General features: G+C 38.3%; 1 protein-coding gene across 2 annotated transcripts; it reads left to right on the top strand.

Annotated features, from left to right (window-relative positions):
• The first annotated feature begins 45 nt into the window (after nucleotides 1-45).
• On the top strand, nucleotides 46-22,864 carry ano5b (anoctamin 5b). Of its 2 annotated transcripts, XM_015031746.1 has the most exons (21): nucleotides 46-356; nucleotides 5,654-5,698; nucleotides 11,077-11,141; nucleotides 13,246-13,350; nucleotides 14,490-14,558; nucleotides 14,713-14,997; nucleotides 15,126-15,245; nucleotides 15,701-15,816; nucleotides 15,909-16,043; nucleotides 16,252-16,357; nucleotides 16,665-16,725; nucleotides 17,044-17,195; nucleotides 17,884-17,958; nucleotides 18,042-18,267; nucleotides 18,366-18,544; nucleotides 18,630-18,727; nucleotides 19,133-19,263; nucleotides 19,384-19,589; nucleotides 19,685-19,863; nucleotides 20,834-20,939; nucleotides 21,048-22,864. In XM_015031746.1, the coding sequence occupies exons 1-21, from the start codon at nucleotides 281-283 to the stop codon at nucleotides 21,270-21,272; spliced, it is 2,760 nt and encodes a 919-aa protein (XP_014887232.1). In that variant the 5' UTR covers nucleotides 46-280; the 3' UTR covers nucleotides 21,273-22,864. The 2 variants fall into 2 exon arrangements, with proteins under 2 accessions (XP_014887232.1, XP_014887233.1); XM_015031747.1 differs by lacking the exon at nucleotides 5,654-5,698.
• The last annotated feature ends 342 nt before the right edge of the window (nucleotides 22,865-23,206 follow it).

Here is a 23,206-nt window from a genome sequence, read left to right as displayed (position 1 = left end):
GAAAAAGAGGCCTCGCCACTCCCCTTTATGCGTGCCTGGTCTGTGCCCGCGCATGTGAGCCCAGGAGGGTACAGTTTCACTGACAGACGGTCATTACGTGATTATGATCCACCGATCTCCCATCGATCTGATCAGACTCAACCCTTTCAGCGTCTGACCGATGCCTGTTCCTTGCACGGTGGCTTCTCCATCGATACGAGGGGAGACGGCGGCATCCTCACTGCCTTTGCTACTTTCCTGAAAAGGTGAAGCAGCCTTTATAATCACACCGTTAGCCGCTATGAGACGACTAACGGGAAAGGCGAAGGAGGAAACTTTGATCGAGCTGCAGAGCGCCTCGGATTCTCTGAACACAGGTGATTGCACACATTTAAGATCGTTGTTATTATTAACAACATCTTTGAGTTTGAGTTTTCATTCTTCTCAAAACGGGAATATTTGTGAGTAAGACTGGCATGCGTTCGCCTCTTGAGGTGAAAGCAGCACGCTGCAGCAGTAGTAATCCTTAACCCACTGAGCTGGTAACCCCTTCCTGCAACTGAATGTATCCCCATGAGGATACCACATCCAGGTCAAAATACAACCACAGTTCAACAAGTATATTTTCATTTAGCGGATATTTTCACAGGGCTTGTGTTAAAACACACATTTTACATGTTGCCAACTCCCTTACACGTCAGAAATAAGTTAGTCAGTGATGGATGGAGGACAATAGCAGAGCAGTCTATTGTTACCGCGTCTTGAAGATGTTTGGCAAAAACTGGTCACTACTTTACTCCATCAATAGTCACTAATGGACCTGCTTGATCACAGGGCTTTTTTCTTAAGACGCAGAAACGGGCAATATAATTAGAAATGAGAAAAGTCTGTGGACAAATATGTGTTTTCTTCTTATCTGTGTTCTGTGTAATTGCCTCCTCTGAGATAGTCAGGCTTCACTGACTCTGAGTTGAGCTACAGTTTGTGGTTTTAAATAGCTGGTTCATTAGAAAACACTTTGTCACAGTGTTTGCATATCTTTGTGCAATTAAATTACACGATTTTTGAGTACTTCTGAGAGTAAAAAAAAAAAAAAAACAGACAAAAAAAAGTTACCACTAGTGTAAAATGCAGAGATTAAGCAGAAACTGATTACATGTAATCTGTGTCTTTGGTCAGAGAGAGATGAGGTGACTGATTTCTGTTTGTCATCAACAATGGGGAAGTCATTACATTTGAAATAGTAAACAGTGAGTCATCTGCAGTAAGGTGTGAATAGAACTGGTGTTGAAGAAAAAAGAATTGCACTCAAAGGCTTGCTACTCTATACGATTCTTTAAAATAATGTGAAACCTACAGATCTCTGGCATTGCGGATTAGATTGATAAATGGCATCAAAGATTGAAACACTCAATATGCCAATGGTGATTTTTATCTTATGTCTTAAAATCTCATGAGTCTCATTCATCCCAAGTGAGTTTAAAGTCTTCATATGAACAAGTCTTATGCTTAATGCTGGTTGATTAAACTCCATCAAGCGTGAAAGGATATAAAACTTATAAAATTAGCTGAAAGTAATACTCAGATTTCTGATGTGATTAAAAATAAATAAATACATGATTTTTTTTTCTATTTCTAAACAATAATGGCAACAGAAACAACCCCAATGTTTACATAGCCTACTTTTTACCATTGTGGATTGGCATCTTTTTTGGTTGCTGTGACAGTTTTTGTAGAGGGTAAACTTTCACATTCTTTTAGGCAAAAAATCTTCAGTTCATTTCAAGTTATATGAATTCTGTTTTGCATAAAGTGCAGGATTTAGTTAGAGTTCCTCAGACTGGTGCAACGAGTGGCGCTTTCATGTTGCTGGCATATTAACGGCTTCTCTCTGGCGACGTATCCATGCAGTCCATGTTTTCATTTATTTTCTCAGATGCTAAGTTTTACCAGGATGTGCAAAATTTATGATCAGAACTGTGTTCATGTTAAAAATGTAAAGATTTTTGCACAAACTGTAATTTTACTGAGTTCTTCACAGTTAGCTTCAGCTTCATTTGGCTACACTGTTTTTTTATTATTATTATTTTTTTATTAATAACAATTCTAACCCCTGGGTCTTTTTTGGTATTTCTTTTTCCTATTTTGAGATATTTTTTAAATATTATTTTATGGAAAATTAAATTACAGTAAATAAAATCTGTTAAAAGCAAACAAATTGTCCACTAATTTCTTTCTTTCTTTTGTTCCTTGTCATCCTGGACAATGATTACAGATCCCAAATAATCAGGTTAATGCCATCCTGCATTTGCTTCAAAATTTCAGTAATTATCTACGTAAGCGAGCTCTGCATGAAAGATCGTCATGGAAAAGGAAAAACAAACACTCCTGCTGAATCACTCAGAGCTCAACAGGCATAATGAACTCTACATCTAATATTTTGCGTTTTAATTTTTAACCACCTACTGGCATAGTTGCTAGTGGAGACAGGCTTTTAATTGTATGTGGGTGAGTTGTGAGTTAATAAACTATTGTTGGTTTGCAGAGGCTTTGCTCCTGCTCTTATCAGGAACATGTCAAAGGGGGAACAGAGAGCAGAGGAAAGCCTCTGTCTTCACTTGGTGTCACAGCTGTCCAAACAGTGATTCATAGACAGCCTTTGCTACATACTTGTAACATATTGTGCTGACTAGTGTGCACTTAATTAACGTGGGCATTGTTTTCCTAAACCTTAAATGGGTGAATATACTTTTAAACTTTATGTTGCCCACATTTCCATTTTTAATAAACCTAAAGAGGGTCAGTTTTATTACAGCAGCCAGGAAGTAGAATACATTAAGTAGCTCTGGTAATTATAATGATTTGTTACTTTTCAGAAGCATTCATTGGCAGCGATCTCATTTTGCTGTATATCACACAGCCAGTGAAGTCATCTTTGTTGTCAGAGGTGAAGCAGAGCAAAAGGAGTTGCTATGGAAACAGGCTTTGTAATTGCGTTATCCGGTCAGAGAGATCCACGAAACAAGATGAGACAGCAAAAGATTTCCCTTCTGCAAAAGACAATCACAATTGAAAGGCTTGGATTCCAGACTTAAGTAGTAGAAAAATACATTAATTCAAACATGCATGAAATGTTTCCAGTGTTTTAAATACAGAAAATATTATCTGCATGAACAGCATTTATATGTCGTGTAAAGAATAGTTACTCAATACTTGTATAATCATAAGTTGCTGACATGCAGAGGCCATCTGCTTGTAGCTTTTCTGTGTTTTAGAGTCAGATGTATCATTCTCCTTTTGAGAAGACTGCATGGATTCTCCATGGGGTTTACGCCAGGCAAGTTTACTAAATTTAGTTCCTCGGACGGTAGTCCACACCTTCTGACTCTTCCATAAACTTTTGAATGGACTTTACAATATTTGTGTCCATTTGTCTATGACACTTTTTTTCCCACTCAACTTTCTATGAACATGCTTCAATACAGTCCTCTGCGAACAAATCAATGACCTTTTGTTGGTTAACGTGTCGTCTGAAACATGTCAGTGACTGCCTGCTTTTCAACTGTCAATTAAGCAAAGCCCCACATGATGTTTTTAGGACACAGCATGACCATAACGCAGTATTTGTGATAAAATATGTATGTTTTTAGTTATAATTTTCTAAGAACCTAAATTTTGGGTTTTTGTTACCAGTAAATTATAATTCTTTAGATTAACATGAACACCACCTGGAATATTTTACCTTGCATAATGAATCAGTGACTCAGTGGCATATGAGAGATTTACTGAGATTTCCTTTTTAAATTGTATCACTGAATAAATTAAGCGTTCAATAACATCCAGATTCATTTAGATTCAATTGTAGAATCTGTAGATCAGAGCTTACGCACATGTCCCTTTCTACCTTTTGCTTACGTACTTTGAATTCAGCTCTGTGAATTTCATTCACAGAGCTGGAATGAAATTATTGTTATTTAGATATCAGCTACTTTGAAAGCAAAGAAAGCAAACACATTGTTGGTGTATAGTAGCTCTTTAGAAATGTTTCAGGATTCAGTTGCAGGTTAAAAGACACAAAGGTTGTTCTTATTCTTGCCTTTAATTTCAATCATGTTATTTAAACGTTCTGTGTCACAGCACAGGTTTTGTAAAGCATGTTTTTATTATACTGCTCAAAAAAATAAAGGGAACATTTCACTTTAATTTTGTGTGTGGCTCCAAATCCAGGCCTCCATTGGTTAATAAATTTGATTTCCATTGATGATTTTTGTGTGATTTTGTTGTCAGCACATTCAACTTTGTACAGAACAAAGTATTCAATGAGAATATTTCATTCATTCAGATCTAGGATGTGTTATTTGAGTGTTCCCTTTATTTTTTTGAGCAGTTTTTTGATCTTTTTTCTTCAGTCTTCCTGCTTACCTGACTCATGTTGTGGATATAGTATTATGTTTTATATAAGTTACACTGCGATATTTGAAGGTGACATATTATCCTAACCAATCTTGACCTCCTGTGCTTCAGAAAAAATCTGGAAGTTATTTTTTTCTTTGGGTCAACAATATCCTAATGATAAGAGAGGAAGCTGGTATTTATAGGTGTGCTAACAGGAGAACACAAACAATAAGACTGTTTCCTTTTTTGTTGTTGTTGCTAATTTATCAAAGTTTTATCTGGTCTTAATGATCGCAGTCAGTTTTGTTTACTACTTCACTGTCAGGAAATGTGAATTTACAACGTGAAGGTCCATTTCAAAACACATTTCAAACCTCAAAACACGGGGCCTTATTTATAAAAAGAAAGCCATTTCTTGGCTTGAGAAGTTTATCAAATTTTCCTTCAGAACTTTGCAAGCTGCAGGCTGAGCAGGAAATGTGGGGTGTGAGATAGAGATGATGTCTTGTCAGAGAAGACGTAGGGCTGGGTTTAGATTCAGGATGTTGTGGCTTCTCTTTGACACAGGGCACTGCGTGTCTCCTACGCTATCAGGACTTACTGCTTGCCATAAGTGTTTATATATAAACGTTGCTGTTTGAATATAAACACTTATGACTTCGTGGTTTTCTAATTTGTGATAGTGTTCAGAGATCTTCGCACTGGTACGAATCAGTTGTGAGATCATTTTTTTTCCCTGTTTTGTTCCTTGTTCTTACAAAATACTGAACCAAATGATTTGCTCATTAATATTTCATTTTCTGCACTTGATACTCCTGCGAGACGATTTGGCATTAATCAGACATTTGCTAAGAGTGAAGTCGCAAAATGTGACATTTCTCCACTTGAGAAATGTCTTGTGTTGTCATAACCCGCTGCTGTGTTTAGTTACACCTCATGTTTTTGGAGCGCAAAGAAACACAACTCTTGAAAGCCAGAAAAAACAAATGATGTGTTGGTCTGAGTGAAATAATCTTGTAAGCAGGAGGCACCTACACAGCCTGCCTGAGTCATAGTGAAAATCTGTTGTCTTGATACCCACACAGCATGCTCTGCAGCAAATGAAAGTGTGTATTTGGTGATCTTTTGAACTGCTATATTGCTTTTACTCACCATGTAGTAGTTTACCAAAGTGGAGCTGCACTACTTGTGACCGTCTGTCTCGTGCAACTTTAAATAAAAAAGCTACCCTTTCCAGTTTATTTCTAGTCTCTAACCATTTTCTATCTGTCCTTTGAAGATGGCCCTGCTGTTCTGACTGCATTCAGGATAAACTTACACTCAGGTACGGGCAGATCAGAGGCTTCATGTCATGCCTTGCTGTCTGTTCTCTTGTCGTCATGTAATGCCGTTTCTCCTTCCATGCGCTGCTCTCACGTCTTTGGACTCTCATCTTTGGTCGACCTTATTACTGTTCTCCGATGCAGAAGTGTGTCACCGTTTTCAGATACAAACGTCTGCATGTGTGTCTGTCTGCTTTCGTTCAACTTTCATCAGTCAGCTTCTGGTTGTTCATGGCTGTAGCACCGGTCCTGCAGTGGTGCATGCAATAATTTTCTGCAGTAAGAAGGTCGCAAGTGTGTCCTAATGAGGGTAACATCACTGAGCTATTTGTACACACAAATATGAAACCCACTTTTTCTTCCACTTTCTATATACATTCAAATTCGGGTGGTGGGAGTCTGATGTCTAGCTACACAGCGGAGAGTGTCACCTGGTGTTCAGAGTGCTGCAGGGATAGAAAAAAGATGACCAAACCATTCATTCACACTCACAACCAAGGATAATGTAGAATTTCCAGTTAACTGGAAAAGCTTGTTCTTAGGACATTGGAGGAAGCTCAAGCACACAGCACAGCTTTATTTTTGTATAACAGTCATAGGAAACACTTTTTATGTGTGAATCCCAAGGAGTGCTGTCATTCTTCTGCTTTTAGTAACGTTGTCTGTTTTAAGAACAAAGGCTTCATTCTGTAGTAACCTTTAAGATTATTCATCAGCCTTAAAGACCTGCAACATACTAAGATTAGATGATTAACAAAATGATTTTTTAATCAATCAGTGTTAACATTTCTAAACTGGTCAAGGTGATAATCAAGTACATTCATCCTAAATTGCACTACATTGCACCATGGGAGTACATGACTTGTCTAAATGCCGTTCTTGCTCTTGCATCTTGCTGTGCATTTACATACAGATGGGTGTTTCCAGTGCGAAACAGATGACAGTGAATGTGATATTTTCTTGTGTGTTTGAGTAAGTGGGTGGCTGACATATTTGTTGCTTCTTCTTCTTTTTTTTTTAACATCTTTTTGTAACAAAAATAGTAAGACGAGGAAGACAACCCACACAGAGAGATGCTGGCTGTCTCTCAGAATATTCATTTCATTTTGACTCAGGAGATTCTGCTGAAATGTAAAATTAAACGACTGAGCACTGCATGGGTTCACAGATGCTGCAAAGGATTGAACTTTGTTCTGAGAGGGATGATGGAATTACTTGTGTGGACCACTGCCAACGCATTAAATACAGCAAATCAGCTCCTTCTTGTTGTAATTTATGCCTTGACACAAGTGACTTCCTCCTCTGATGTCTTCCACTGAACTATGTTCATCCAGAGTATTACTGATACTGATAATACTCTCCCAGCTACTTTGGTGATTAAAAATGACTCATGTCACAAAATGCACCTAACTTTGAATAGAAAATCAATTGTATTTTTTATAAGAAAATTCAAATCAACTGCAGTTTTATTTATTGTAAGACCCACAATGTATGTCAAATGTCGGCTTACAAGGCTTATGTGAGTAAATTGTTGCACATAAACAAAATAGACCTTTTTAGAAAAACTAGCAACACCAGAGACATTTGATCCATTTGAATCCTTCCCAAAGGTTGAAGCCAATGATAACATGAACAAGAAACAACAAAAATCTGCCTGAGCAGAAAACATGGGTTATTTACACTGACAATTGGTTACAACTGATATGAGGTGGAGGACGTTATCAGCAAGTGAGGAACAGGTGATAGATAGCAGAGACAAATCTTCTAAATAATAAAATGAAAGAATATAAAACAGACAAGAGAAGTAACACAAACAAAATTGAACACAAACTACAAAATAGAAAAAATCCCAAAAGAAATCCACATATCCCATGCTTTTCTTGACTTTAACGATTGAATGAAATAATGCAATTATTTGAGATCTGAGCGATTCTCTCAGATCTCTGCAGACTGAGAGGCAAACTCGAACTGCACTTGATGAATGTCAAGTTATTTATTTCAGTATTGACTTTTTCAAGGGATATATTATACTGCAGATATTTTCATGGCCCTGATGAGGTTCGATTTACATATAAACCTGTAACATATCGATCTAAAAAGGCAGGGATCGTGCCACGGATCTTTGCTTCCATTTAAGGAAGCTAGAGTTACAGTGTCCTTGTTTGTCTTGATGATGTTTTGTTTTGCTCAGTGGTTTGCTGTTGCAGTTTTTCAACATGCAGTTGAGTTTTAATTAACATTGTTAATTGATTGTTTTAAATTCATTTATTGTTTTTGTCCATAACTTTGACATTTTGGGACACATTGGGAGCCTTGTTTCTATGCACCTCTTCTGACCGCCACTAGCAGCATGCAAGGCAGGTAAAGTGTCATCCCACCAGTGAGCCACTAGTTACAGAACAAACTCCAACCACCAGAGCCACTCACTGTCACCCTACCGCTTTGTGGTTGAGTTGTTCTCTTTACCAGCTCCTGCCAGGTTATTATAATATCTCTTACAGATGACAGCTATATATTAAGTAACAAGGACATTTTATTACTACTAATTGCATAGATGATGGTACCCTATCAATGTGCTGAGCTGTAATTCACTGAGCTCCAAAGAGTCTCCCATTCTTTCACAGATGTTTGTAGATGGAATATAAATGCCTCTGGGTGTAATTTAACCCACATATGGCCATGGAAGTGAATTCAGTGATTTGGAGGAATGATCCAAAGCATTTTCCAGTGTAGGGTTAAAGGCACCTTTCTTACCATAGGACTTTGTCGTAAAATTTTTGAATTGGGGCTAGGTTTCACATAAACTCTTTTAAAGTTCTGTTCATCATCATCATCACCTCTCATGTGAAACTTTATGTCTTTAATTCTGTTGCTTATATTCTCAATTTGACCTGTTATTTTGTCTCTATGACTTGGCATGGTCTTCATCTAATGCTTGGGTTTCTAGCGATGGTGCAGTTGTCTAATGATGATATGGTGACAGCTTTCTGCATCCAACTTGGACAAAGGGTGGATGCAGATGTTTCTGTTGATAAAATTTAGGTATTTAGAGAAAATGAATATCTGAGTGTTTCTTTCACAAGCTGTCATAAAAAAGGTAAATTAAACCCAGTGTGGACTTATTCTCTGCTATGTGCCAGTTTGTGCCTTGACTAGACAGAGTAAGTAGAGCAGCTGCCCATTTTAATACAGTGTTATTTCTGCTAATAAGTGTTATTTAGAGAGCAAAATACCCCAATATGTCACAGCAAAACATTAGATAAGTTAAAAGGTACTTTTAAATAGTATTTGTTATAATTTTGACAATTAATTTAATCTCACAGAATCCTAAGTGTCACTCAGATGAAAGGACTATTGACAAATATTTTACAGGGCTGGCAGTCTGATGCTGCATGGATTCAAAGGGGATCTTCTGTAAATAGATAAATGGCTCATTAAGATGACCTAGTAAAAAGTGGGTTAGAAAATGAAGTACAGGAGGGTTAAGTTTAAGACTTAACTTTTTCAAGAAAAACATGAGAAGGATAACTAACTAACTTTGAAAGTAAGTATTATTTGAAAGTATACTTGGTGTAGTTGTCTAAAGTTTCCAGTTATTTGTATCTCTGTAGATTTAACACACATTCTCCTGGCCTTTTGCTCCTGTTTGCTCAAGCCGGCCTCTGATAGCTGCCAGTGTGGTTGGAGTGAGGCCAAAACACTGAGACAAAAAAAGGAACGAGGAAAATCGCTGCTTGGAAATAAGCAAAATTGAGGCAAAGAGTAAAACTGAGGCAAAGAGCCAATCACTCTTCCCACGAGTTTCATGAAGTGATGTGGACTTTTTGAATCTTCAGAGAGACTCTAACTCACACGGCATATTTCCATTCCTTTCTAGTGAGTCTCGAGGCCTTGGGTTGAACTTCCATGTCCGTCTTTGTCTCATTGGCTCAGGCTGCTGCTTGTCAGATGAAAGTTGGCAGCCTGCGCAGCTGTCTCGGAGCAGCAGGAGCCTTCAGACCTACGTGTTTTTCCAGACTTTGTTTCGTTCAAGGGGAGGTCAGTCTCGTGGTGCGGCGACAGCAGCAGCAGCAGCCTCAGCCTCCAGCTCCTCCCACTCTCCAGTGTCTTCATGCAGCCTCCCCCACAGGAAGCATTGCTTTTCCCACCATTCGGGAATAAAAGGAGAGCGGGCAGAGGGGTGCTTCATGAGCACATTTCCAGTGCCATACTCGGCCACGCAGGGAGAGGGAGGAATGCAGTGTGTCAGTGTACAAAATATGTGTGTGTGTGTGTGTGTGCTGTGGTCTTTGTGTTACTCATTGCTCTTGACGCTGAGTGCTTGCTAAAATAGTAAAGGTCTGTTGAAAACTGATAAATTGTTATTGGTTTGTTGTTAAATTTAGGTTGTCTGAGCTGGATCTGGATTATTAGACCGGCTTTGTGTGAACATTATTCTTCTGCAGCACATCCCATATCCTAAAAGGATATAATTCAAGCGTACAATGGCTTAGTTTAATTACTATGGTTTTAGGCTGAGGGGGGAAGATTATTATTTTGGGAATCGTCGTTCCCTTTCATTGTGTGTAGCTGTACGAAAGCTGGATGCCTGTTTATAAAGTCAATTCTTGGATTTCATCATATTACTTCCTGTGCAATTTTTTTAAAACAATACAAAGACTTCCCCACATAGTTTCCATTTGATCATGTATTGTTCCAGCTGACAGGATGTTAATATCACATATGATAATGAAACACAAGGAGACTGTATGCAAACAGCATTTGTGTAAACAAGTGAAATCTAAAATTAGCTTAAACCCCACGGCCATTAAACAATAAAAGAGACGCCTGCTGGCTGCTTGAGGTCAAATATACAGTATCATCTACAAGCACAAGTACAGACGTTTAGAAAGTCTGAAAATAAACTAATCTTTTAGAGCAGTAACATGTTCTCATACTTACTTGGGCTGTCAGGTTTCTGGGTCCCGGGCTTTGGGGGCCAACTTTGATGCTAGTTGCAGTTTTGATTCAATAAAGTCAATCATACAAATAGGAAACCATATTCAGATATCCTTTTTGTAAAGCTAGTCTGCCCTCGCACATGTAAGCACGCATCTTATCTAGATGGTATGCCTGAAATGCCAAGACAAGACACATAAAGTGAAATAAAATCAAAAGTGTAATTTTAACAAATTAGGCTGACATGTATCAGAGTGACACGTCTTTTCTTTCAAATTATAGATAAATGTTCACTTGAGTCAGTTGAAGATGTTAATAGCCATTTTCAAAGACATGTCATGACAAAAAAAAAAAATCAAACACTGAACTCTAGTCCAAACCTCCACTCTGATTGAACTTACTTTGTCCTGCTTGGTATTATGTGCTTGCTTTTGTTTTGCAGATGACAGCAGCGGTAATGGGGTCAATGCATTATGTGAAGGAGGTCCACTGCCTGGACATTCAGAAGTAAGTTCTGATCCATTTGAAGGCCCGGCTGGAGTGAGACGAAAGGCATTTTCAGTGAATTAGAAGTAGCTGTACAGCTCAGTTTGAATAAAGACGGCTTCTTCATACATTAGCTCCATTGTTCTGTCGACACCTATGAACAATTTGTATCTATATAGCTTAAAGCTATAGGTTTAATTAGCTTTAAGCAACAAACTCTGGACCATTTTTTCTTTTTAAAACAGCAACTTCCTGTTTCTGTGCTGGTTACTTAGCAACCTGAAAGCAATGATGACATGTGAAGCTCTTATCATGCTAACAAAATACTCTATAGCTTTCCATATATCATAAGTTTTGCAATTCAGTAAATTCACAGATTTTTCAATTTAGACTTTAATGCTCTGCAAATTCAACATTTGTGAATGGATTTACAATTTTCCCTTCTCTTCTGTCACAAAGTAGTTGACAGTTTTCTGCATATCTGTGGAATTTCCTCTCTGCTGACTCTGTCTGACTTTTGACTGACGTTGAGTCACAGTTTTAATTGCTGAGTCACAAGACTTTGTGAGTCTCAAAGAGCTCCTTTCATGACTTCATCAGTGAGAGGAATAAACTTCAGCTGCTCAAGCTGGAGATCCCTGCTAGATGCTTTGGTTTTCAGTGACATGTGAGGACATCCAACTGACCGAGGGAGCTTTCTTAATTAATAAATCTAATAACCGTGTTTGCCAACTCAGACATTAGAATTAAGTACTTAATGTTGGATATTTACTGCCAACGTTATAATAGTTACTGATCGTAGCAGCACCCTGGTTATAAGGAAGTCTGTTAGTGAATGTCAGGATGTGATAAACAAGTAGGGTGGAGTTCAGCTAACGGCTCCATAATCTACTTTTGGGCGTCAAGTACAAGAAATCTATTATTAACTTGTCTCAGTCAACAGGACTCATTTATTAAACAGTGGTGATAATTGTGTAGTCCTTCACCCAAAATTATTTATTTGACTTTTCTTTGTCATGAAGTGTGTTGGTGGTGGTGGTGAGATCGAACGCAGGACCCAGGATGTAGTGAAGTTAACGTCTTTTAATAATCAAATATAGCTCTAAACAGTCCAAAAACATGCAACACGGCAGAGTGGAAACAAAACTCAGCACCGGCAGCAACTAAACAAAGACTGACAAAATAGGAGCCATGCCGCCAGTTTTACCGTCCAGTTCTACTGTGACGGTAAAAACTAAAGAGAGAGCCAAGCCGCCACAGGACTTTCCAGTTCAACTGTGACGACTTAAACGAGGCTACAAAGAACGACTTATTAGACTGACTTACAACGAACGACACTGACTACCACATGGACTGCGATAGACAAACTTAGACACGACAAGGACCTGACAAGGAACACAGACAACAGGTGGGTATAAATACAGACGGGGTAATCAAGGGAACTGGATACAGCTGGGAAGCAATCAACGGGGAGGACAGGACAGAGACTCACAGGAAAACAGGACTGAACACAGAAAACAGAAACACGGAACATAACATTCTTTATGTATAAATCAATCAGTCTTTTGTTTTTTTTGATTTGCAGTGAACTCTGCACTACTGACTCTTCTATCGATAAGACGTGTTCACTACAAACCGCTCAAGGGTTTAGTGACTTTTAGCAATAGTGCTTACTCTTATGAAATTCAAAAGTCATTCAAGTTCAAAGTAAAACTCATGCAAAGTTAAAATCTTCCTTCTTTACATGTATTTTTTTTAGTTTCTATACAGGAGTATCAGTTTAAATCAACTGAAAATACATTAGGCATTCAATCATCTGAAAGTTTAAAGTTTAAAATTTTACTATGTAAGTGGCTTTAGCCACTTTGAACGTGTTCTTTGCTCCACCGAGTTATTTTTGTGTAATGACAGGCTGGAATTGGAGCGTTTGGCCTCTTCCTGTTTGATGTGGCACTTTATACTTCGGAGTTCATTTCCAGCATGAAAACACAAAATAATATCCCCTCCTATTGGTCTCTTACACATACTGTATTCAGTAGGTTAAACCCTCTATTGCAAACAGATTATTTTTTGTCAGATTATTCATGTCAGCATGTTTTGTGTTCCATCGTTGTTTCTCTTTCAGACAGAGAGGCTTCAACCAAACAGAGACACAGTGTTCTTCAGAGACGGCGTTCGCAGAATAGACTTTGTTTTGTCTTATGTAGACGATAAAGATGAGAGGAAGCAGGTAAGTTTGAAAATGGTGTTTCAATAACTTGACGACTCAGCAAATATTCAGTGCTGTCACTGACTAACTGCACCGCTGCCAACTTTATTACACAATCGAATGCCAGAGGAGAAGTCCGGATGCTCAAAAGAGGAAGTAAGATTCTGGATTTTTTCTAAAGACATGTGATAGATTAACTGTTGTCTTAAATTATATATACATAAAAGAAACAACTATGATAGGTAAAGTATTCCTCCTTTAGGGGAGGAAACATATTACAGCTAATCATAATAAAAATCTGGCTGTTTCATAGGTTTATTGTTGAAAGACATTAGCAAAAATCCAACAATTTTTTGTGGCATCGTTTCTTTATTGAAGCCACAGAGCTACAATATCTATGCTATTTATCTTGTATCTTTCATCTTCAATTCTAAACTAAACAGCCTGGGCAAAAAACAAAAACAAAACAAAAAAAAACTACCAACAAAAAGATCCACTGTGACATAGACCATTGTGTCTGTGTATTACTTATAGCTTGTTTTTGGTGCCCCCAAGTGGCCAAAATAGCTGAGGTGTGAAACAAAGTAAAAAGGTTAATGAAATGGACGATTACATAAGACTGTATGAAGACTGGTTACAAGTTTAAGATTTTTATTTTTTTTTAAGTTTGTTGTTACTACAAGACATTGAGGCATTTGCCAAATTTTATTTGGCAAATCTTATTATCGTCCTTAAGTAGTTCCTTCAAAAATCTACGTTTGATCTTGGCTGCTTTTTCATTTTAATTTTCAGTTCAGACCTTGATTAATCAGAGGAAGCTTTTATTTCTTTGAGAACAAATAGAAACTCAATGAATCATTTAATAATGAAAAAACTCCTAAACCAAACAGATTAATCAGTGGTCTGGACACAAATAACCGTTTCTCCCGAAATTCATTTTGCATGCACAAGAGGTTTGGCAAACAACATCTGTAAATTTTCTGAATGTCTGTCACTCAGTCATGACCTCACCGCTCTGACTATACTACAGATTATACTACACTTACATCTTGACAAGCAAGTAGGCTTACTTGCAGTGGATGTTGATATAAACCTTCTTCTAATTTCTCTTATTTGGTGGAGTATGTTAGAAATTAGTGAGCTGATGTGTTTACTTTCAGGAAAGGAGAAAGGAATTTGAGGCCAACCTTCAGAAAGAAGGTCTGGAGCTGGAGACAGAAGACAAATCGGTAAGGAGTCCCAACTCTTGAAGTACCACCGCCATCTAGTGTATATTTTTTTGTGGTGCATGAAAATAAACTGAAGCCATCTTAAAGGGATTGTTCAGTGTCCGGCGCATACTGTATTGCTGGTGACGCGTTTCTCAAATTATTTCTCTGTTAGGAGTCGAAAGACCACAAGACGTACTTTTTAAAGATTCACGCGCCGTGGGAAGTGCTTGCCACTTACGCGGATGTCCTGAACATCAAAGTTCCCTTCAAAGACAGTGACATGCAGCACGGTCCGGACGTCCATCTGGACTGGCTGTCCTGCCCTTTCCGCCTGCCCGACCACATCATGCACCCTCAGACAGACTACTTCACCTACCCCTTTGACAAGAATAAGATGGACTTCTTCCTCATCAATGACAAAGAAACTTTCTTCCCTCCATCCACGAGAAACAGAATTGTAAGCATAAGACATTCATGTTGATTTGATTGAGGTTTTTACGCTGAATAATTTGTGAAGATGTTTGTGTGTTTTAAAGAGTGTATTAAAATGTCTAATCTTTCATAAACTATCTTCCTTGCCATGAGGTGTTTTACATCCTGGCTCGTGTTCCGTACTACAGAGAGGGTTATAAGGACAGAGAGAAGACGGGCATCAAGCGATTACTCAACAACGGGACGTACACGGCAGCCTTCCCCCTTCACGATGTAAGGCTGATATATTTCAAACAGAAGGATTGCGTAGGTGCTGGGAATTTATTTGCTGAGTTTCTTTGCTCCATCTTTTTATTCAGTTTTGTTCTCGCTGCCGCTTCTCTAGAACTGCTGAGATTTTTTTATTTTTTTTTTTTTTTTTTAAACAGATTTAATGTTCCCGGTTCTGATTTTTTAGAATACATTTAAATGCATTTAAAATTGAATACAATGTATAAGAAGAAGGTTGTATTAAGGATGCGTATACTTACGCAATCAGGTTTTTGCACCATTTTTTGCACACTCCTCCCTCACTCTGTGTAACGGTTGTTGAGCTAGGACACATGAAAACCAGACCAAGAAAACAAACCATTTCCACCGGGAAAACGTTGGGTTTATGAATGCAACAAATGCACTTTTAGTTTAATGGAAGATGTTCATGATTGTGTTAATGTCCCTCTGGTTTTCAGTGTCGGTACTGGAAAAGAGCAAGAAACGCAGAGTGTGAGAGTGAACGCTTCAACTTGTACAAGCACTGGGCGAGGTTTCTCTGCTTTTACAAAGAGCAGCCTCTGAACTTGATCAAGTAACCAATTTTCACACCAGATTTTACATATGCCTACTTGTTATGTATTTATATATATTTTTTTCACTTCTTTGTGTGTTTGTTTCTTACAGGAAGTATTACGGAGAAAAGATCGGGATCTATTTTGCTTGGCTGGGCTTCTACACCGAGATGCTTTTCTTTGCAGCTGTCATGGGTGTTATATGTTTCACCTATGGAGCGCTCAGCTATGGCAACAACAAATCAAGGTTAATGCTTCTTTGGAACAAAGAACAGAATGAAGTTTAGATTTGTTGGGCTGTTTTGCCTCAGCTGGTCATAGATACATTTGCCCACTTTTTACAGAAATGTCACCACTTATTCCCTTCCTTCAAATGGTGAAATTTATACAGCATAAATAAATCCTGTGACGTCTTGCTCTAAAAGAGGCAAAATGCTTTTTCTTCTTGCGTTTAGTGAAGAAATCTGTGATGCAAACATCGGCGGCAGCATATTGATGTGTCCTCTCTGTGACAAAAAGTGTCCTTTCTGGAAGCTCAACTCCACCTGTTTCTCGTCCTGGGTAAATATCATTGACATAAACGGTAAAGTTTGCAGTATTATGTTAAATACAAATATCATCAAAATGCAGCTGGGGAATTTTCAGTTGAATTTAAGCTGCTAACATGGTTTTTTTTGTTGCATTATTGTCCTCATGAAATAATGTCTTATCACATATATTCATTTAAAACGGGTTTAGACCGAGCACAGTTAATAACACCATCTTGATCGAATCACCAGCGACCTGCTGAGTAGACAGTATGTCTCAGTATTTGTGCCGAAAATCCTCTGCTTCTCTCTGGATCATTTTTTTTCATTCTATCTTCCAGCAATCCCATCTGTTTGACAACGAGGGAACCATATTCTTTGCCATATTTATGGGGATTTGGGGTGAGTGTCCAGAGATCCAACAAACTCCCCCCCATTGTTTTACAGTTTGAACCTTTTCACACTAAAAAGATTTAACCTTTTAACCAAACTGTTCCAGAAAAACCTGCCAGCACAATTATGTTATTCTCCAGGAGCAGGGCAGCACCTCATGTCAATTAAAATCCAACACAAACAGCATTCTGCGGCCTGAAAAAAAACTACCTATTTCAGAAAAAATGTATACAGACTACCGTACATATAATGCATCAATAAATTGTTTTTTTTTTTGTTTGTTTTTTTAAATATATTTATTAATGTTTCTATAAACCTTTTCGACAGTAACTCTGTTCCTGGAGTTTTGGAAGCGGCGTCAGGCCCGACTCGAGTACGAATGGGATCTGGTGGATTTTGAGGAGGAGCAGCAGCAGCTTCAAATCCGCCCAGAGTTCGAGATCAAATGCACAAACAGGAGAGAAAACAAGATCACAAAAGTGGGTGATGCCATCATTTCAACAACAAATAAAAAAACTACGTTTTGCTAATATACATATAACAGTGTAAAAGCTATCAATATTTTTTAAAAGCATACATCTGAACAAAACCTAAAAAGTTCTAAAACAAATAAGTTCCATTGAGTACATATTAGGTTTTAATGTAAAAAAAAAATATTGATTTAAAATTGGCTTTAGACATTTATTAGACACATAGATGTGATTTGGATCTACATGTCTCTCATTAGAAGTTTAGACAAAGACATTAAATTTAAAATTTGTGCAAGGCTTGGAAAAAAGGTTGGTAATAATGGAAAAATGCCAAAAAGCAAAACCTCAAAGTCAGAAAAAGCTTCACTAAGCTAATTTCAGCAGCAGTTTTTCAGTTGCAATATATTCCAATAACGACATCAATTTACTCTGTTTTTTGTATTTGTGGGGTAAATTGGAGAGTTGGCGGTGCATGTAAGGTATGAGACAAATGTTTCTGTTTGTGTAGCTATTCAACCTCACCTACAGAAGTCTTATCGTTAGATTTCAAATAAAAACTAAATACAAAAAAAAAAAAAAAACTTTCATAATTAAGTCAAACATCTGCTAATTTCAGCCAGGAAGCCTTCAAACATTGTTTGGATGTATTTCCTCCTAATAACACTCAACAGGAAGTAAATTAGAGCTTGTATTTCAGGAAATGGAGCCATATCTTCCCGTCACGAGCAAGTGTGCACGTTTCTGCTTCTCTGGAGCCACCGTCATATTCTGGGTAACTGAGAAAAAAAATCCACATATTCGTCTTTGTTGCCACATGCTGGTAGCTCTTCCACATGCACATGTCTCTCTCTGCAGATTTCTTTGATTGTAGCCTGTATCATTGGGGTGATAGCCTACAGGCTGGCTGTATACGCTGCCTTTGCAAGCATCATTAAGGATCCAATGAGAAAGATCCAGTTGGTGGGCAGATTCATCACTCCGCAGCTTGCGACATCCGTCACTGCTTCCTGCATCAATTTTGTCATCATCATGATCCTGAACTTCTTTTATGAGAAAGTGGCCATCTGGATCACCGATATGGGTAGAGAGATTGAACTGATTTAAAGCAGAGTCTAACATGCCAGACATTTTTATTTTTTTTTTTTTTTTTTGCTGAAAGTGTTGTTTGCTTTGCTGCAGAAATCCCCAAAACTCACCTGGAATATGAGAACCGGCTGACGATAAAGATATTTATGTTCCAGTTTGTCAACTACTACTCGTCCTGCTTCTATGTGGCCTTCTTCAAGGGGAAGTTTGTGGGTTATCCCGGCAAGTACTCCTACATGTTTGGGAATTTTACCAAACTGAGGAACGAAGAGGTGGGTTGTCTCGTTCATTGCGGATCATCTTTTCACGTGAAACACGGAGGGTTTCATGTGGAATAAAAGATTCTCCTCGTCCCAGTGCGATCCTGGCGGCTGTCTGATTGAGCTGACCACGCAGCTGGTGATCGTCATGGCTGGGAAACAGGTGTGGGGGAACATTCAGGAGGCTCTGCTCCCGTGAGTCCGTCAGATGTTTTCAGCTTCATTTTCTTTTCTTTTTTTTCCCCACAAACAAAATAAATATAAAAAAAAAATAAAACCAAATATGGGTGATTCATTAACATTTACATGGTGAATTTTTTGAATGACTGAAAAAAGATTATAATTTTTTTTACACTAAACACAAGTTAGCATTTCTACAATCTCTACACTGTGAGAAAAAAAAAATCACTTTCGAAGGAAATAAACAAGAAACAATTTACATTTTCTTCTAGTATGGTCAAAATATTCTGCTTCCAACATATTTTGAGGCTAAGAATAGATTAAAGCATGCACTAATTTAGCTTTCCATTTATATCAGGATAAAATCGCCACTTGAGTTTGTATTCAACTCTTCATTTCGTCTTCGTGGCTCATTGGCAGGTTGATGCGCAACTGGTGGAGCAGCAGAAAGGGACGACACAACCCGGAGAACCATTACAGCCGCTGGGAGCAGGACTACGTTCTGCTGAACTTTAGCCAGATCGGCCTGTTCTACGAGTACCTCGAGATGGGTGAGAGACAAATAGATAAAGACAAAATGCAGCATATACCACTTGAAATAACTGCGGTTTGTAATTGTTTTACTGCACTACTTCTTTCTCTTTTCGTGGCCTCTCTTCACGTCTTTCCAGTGATCCAGTTTGGCTTCATCACACTGTTTGTGGCCTCCTTCCCTTTGGCCCCCGTCCTCGCCCTGTTTAATAACATCCTCGAAATCAGAGTGGACGCCTGGAAGTTCACCACCCAGTTCAGGCGACCAGTGGCATCCAAGGCCCGAAACATCGGAGCGTGGCAGGAGATCCTCAATTCAGTGGCGATTTTATCTGTCGTCACCAATGTACGTCTGTGTTTTTACGTTTTCTTGAATTGCTTTTCACAGTTTTAAGCATCATCTGTTGAGAATATTTCCTGTTCACTTATTTTTCCCCCCAGGCTTTTATCATGGCCTTTACCTCAGACATGATCCCCCGAATGGTCTACCTGTATGCCTACAGTAAAGATGCCAGCATGAGCGGCTATATCAACAACAGCCTGTCAGTGTACAACATTTCACAGATACATCCAGACAACATGCCTGAGGAGAATTGGCATAACTCCACCACCACATGCAGGTACATTTTTAGGAGTGCCAAAACCGAGACTTAGTTTATTTAATCCGTCTTTGTTTGAATCACGTGAATTCAGATATTTTCCTATGTCACAGAGGTTTTCAATGTGGAGAGGAGAACATAACGTTGAGGGATTTCTGGAAATCCTTGATTTTAAAATCCGTTTTCAGTTCACTCGCTGCTCTGTGATTTACTTATCATGTCATGAAGAGTTGATTGGGTTTTTCTGTTGCATAATTTAATCTCCAGTACAAGGTATGGAAGAAATTGTGAGCGTTTAGCCCAAACTATTGCAGGGGATAATTTTTACTTTCAGAGATCGTGTTTGTCTGGACAGTGAATCATAGTGTGGTTCATGGGTTTCATCTGTGCCACTGCTGCTCTATTTCATTCTTTTATAGTTGGTAGTCAGAGAGCATCACGTTGCTGAACGTACTTTTTCACCTTACAACCACAAACTTCCAACATTTTACTGGCATTTTATGTGGAAGACCAGCACACAGTAGTAGAAGGAAAATTGTTCATGGTTTTCAGATTTCTTTATGGATGAAAACTGTGTTACTGTGGCATGTGTTTGCATTCAAATACTCTAGTGCAACAAGTAGGTTTCAAGAGTCACAATTAGTGACGAAGGTTTACTTGCATGTCATTTGAAATCAGCAGAGCGACATCATGCCGTAGGGATGTGCATCTGCAGCAGACATGAAGATGCACATCTTCATGTCTGCTGCAGAAGGTCACCGTCACCGTCTTCTTGGAAGACGGTGACCTTAAGGTTGTTGCCAGAGCTACAAGGATTTTAGGTTTTTAGATTGTTCTTTAAAGATACAAAATTTTGAAATCATGTGTAAAGGGAATCTTTAAATGTTTGCAAGCATTCTTCTGGCTCATTGATTGATTTATTTTATTTTATTTTTTAAGGTTTAACAATATTTCTGTCTGTGATGCCTTTGTGTTTTTTTGGAATTTGTAGATATCGAGACTACCGTTACCCTCCAGGCCATGAGAGGCAGTACACCCACACTATGCAGTTCTGGCACATCTTGGCAGCCAAAATGGCCTTCATTATTATCATGGAAGTAAGACAACACAACTCTGTTCCAAACTTAAGCACTCAAAACCAACATGTGGCCAGCATGTAAATCTCTTCCACCTGTTTTTTGTTTGTTTGTTTGTTTTTTCTGCAGCATGTGGTCTTTGTGGTGAAGTTCTTTGTCGCCTGGCTGATACCGGACGTCCCGTCAGATGTGAAGGCGCGAATTAAACGGGAACGTTACCTGATCCAGGAGTACCTCCACAAGTACGAAGTGGAGAGACTGAAGGTGCAGTTGAGCGCCAGCTTCATCACAGAACCTCGGTCGGAAACATCCCTGACACCGGACAAACATGAAGTGGTCTCTGAGTGTTCGTAACCTGCATGCAACACTTCAAATGATCCAAGCCAAGAAAAAAAAAAATTATTTGTCAGGGTTTTTTTGCAAGGGCTTCCATCTTCAAAGTGAAAAATTGTGCTTTTCTTTTTAACATAAATGGGCCTTAGCACCTTTTAAGTTGTGCTCGTATGTTGGAATCCACTAAAGAAGGCATTCCAAAAAAAATAAAATAAAATAAAACCTGGAATTAGTTTTTATTGTGATTACTGTATTTTCCGGACTATGTTTTTCACCATATTCCATAGTTTGTCTGGTCCTGTGTCTTACAGTCAGGAGTGAATTATAAATGTTTTTTTTCCCCTCTTCATGATGCATTTTTTTTTTTGACTGATGCATTAAATACTAAATCATACTGCTGGACATGAACCAAGGATTAAACATTCCCTTCTGCAGCCTGAGCAAAGATAATTATGGCCTGAAAAGAAGACGACTAGAGCTGTGTTCTAGATAACGTCTAGATAGAAATGGAACATCTATCGGTGTTACCTTTCGAAACTACTGGAACAACTATGGAGGCTTGTGAACAGTGTATAGAGACATCCTGGCAGCTACCAGCCTGGAGACGCACCGGAAGTGGCCAAAGAGATGAATATAAATGACTTTCCAGCAGGGCCTTCTTGGTGTTACCACTTCAATGAGCCCAACCGCCCCGGATTTACTGCATGTGTCTGCTCTCCGCCCCACTGCGCACTTCACTGGCCACGCTGAGTCGTGGCACTTCACTGGCCACGCTGAGTCGTGGCACTTCACTGGCCACGACTTCACTAGCTCTAAAGCGCGCTCCCGATTTAGAGCGCGGGCATCGATGTGTCAGAAACCGCCAGCAAACTTCCAAGCCAAAGTTGACCGTTTCTGTGAGCTTGCTGAAATGCAACTGGACACATATGCACTTACTTGGACATATCATGCGGACAAGGTCCCCCTCATGTTTAGCAATTTCTAAATAAATGTGACTTATACTTCAATGTGTCTTACATATGTTTTTATGAATAATGCGAGTTATATTCCAGAGTGATGTATAGTCCGGAAAATATGTTAAAAACAATTTTTTTAATGCCATAAAACATTTTGGAAGAAGTAAAAGAATAAGAAGTAAAAGAAAGCAAACCTTATATCTGCAGCTGCTTCTTTTCTCTAAGAAATCTTCTTAAACTTTCCAAGTTTGCGAGCTAAAAACTCTTATGTGCTGTGATGAAGCTTAATGTGATCTTTGACATGCAAATTAAAGTGTAGATACTTTTTAAAATGCGATTATAGTTTTCCAAATGTTATTTTCTGCAATGGAACATGAAGGACTTATTTAGACTTATTTTATTTATATTATAAATAGGTATGTTTCTGACATAGGTAATGTGATTGGAATATTACATAGTGAAACTATGGATGTAAAAAAAAAACACAAATATTTGATTATTTAAGAGTGGAAACAAAGTAAAAAGATTTTTTTCTCTGTTTCCTTTCAAACTAGTAGCTACATAATGTTCACTTGCTCTGATTTACACTTGCAATGTTTAAGTTGTACAATTTTGATTTGTTATGGTGTTAAGGAGTATTATGTTTAGAGAAAGCCTCCTAAAAATAAAGCTTTGAAAAACCAAGTACCTCCTATTCACAGCAGTGATTCTCACAATCAGAAGTAGAGGATTTTATTCTCACAGTTCAGCAGCTGCAGACTCGTATCATTCCTTTCAGATTTGTTGTCAGTTTGTTACAGGATGTCTTACACAAAAACAAAGCATTTTTGCAGATTTATTTTTGTTTTTAATGGATACATTTTGATTCTTGAACTAGTTTCTCAGTGTGTGTAAACGTGTACATACAGTAAATCTCCAGTTTTAACTGCATGCCTGTGGAAAGGAACAGTTACACTATTAACTTTAAAGAGTTTAATTTCTTATCTGGTATATATATAA

The sequence above is a fragment of the Poecilia latipinna genome, unplaced genomic scaffold (assembly GCF_001443285.1).
Source record: "Poecilia latipinna isolate Pla-1442-1.1 unplaced genomic scaffold, P_latipinna-1.0 Scaffold216, whole genome shotgun sequence".
NCBI lineage: Eukaryota > Metazoa > Chordata > Actinopteri > Cyprinodontiformes > Poeciliidae > Poecilia > Poecilia latipinna.
This window is presented reverse-complemented; position numbering and strand designations above follow the sequence as displayed.

Excerpts from the sequence above, each read along its gene's own strand:
- ano5b (XM_015031746.1), top strand. The coding sequence starts at position 281 with ATGAGACGACTAACGGGAAAGGCGAAGGAGGAAACTTTGATCGAGCTG. Across the intron at positions 18,268-18,365 it reads CATCTGGATCACCGATATGG|AAATCCCCAAAACTCACCTG; the intron begins GTAGAGAGATTG and ends GCTTTGCTGCAG. Across the intron at positions 18,545-18,629 it reads CCAAACTGAGGAACGAAGAG|TGCGATCCTGGCGGCTGTCT; the intron begins GTGGGTTGTCTC and ends TCCTCGTCCCAG.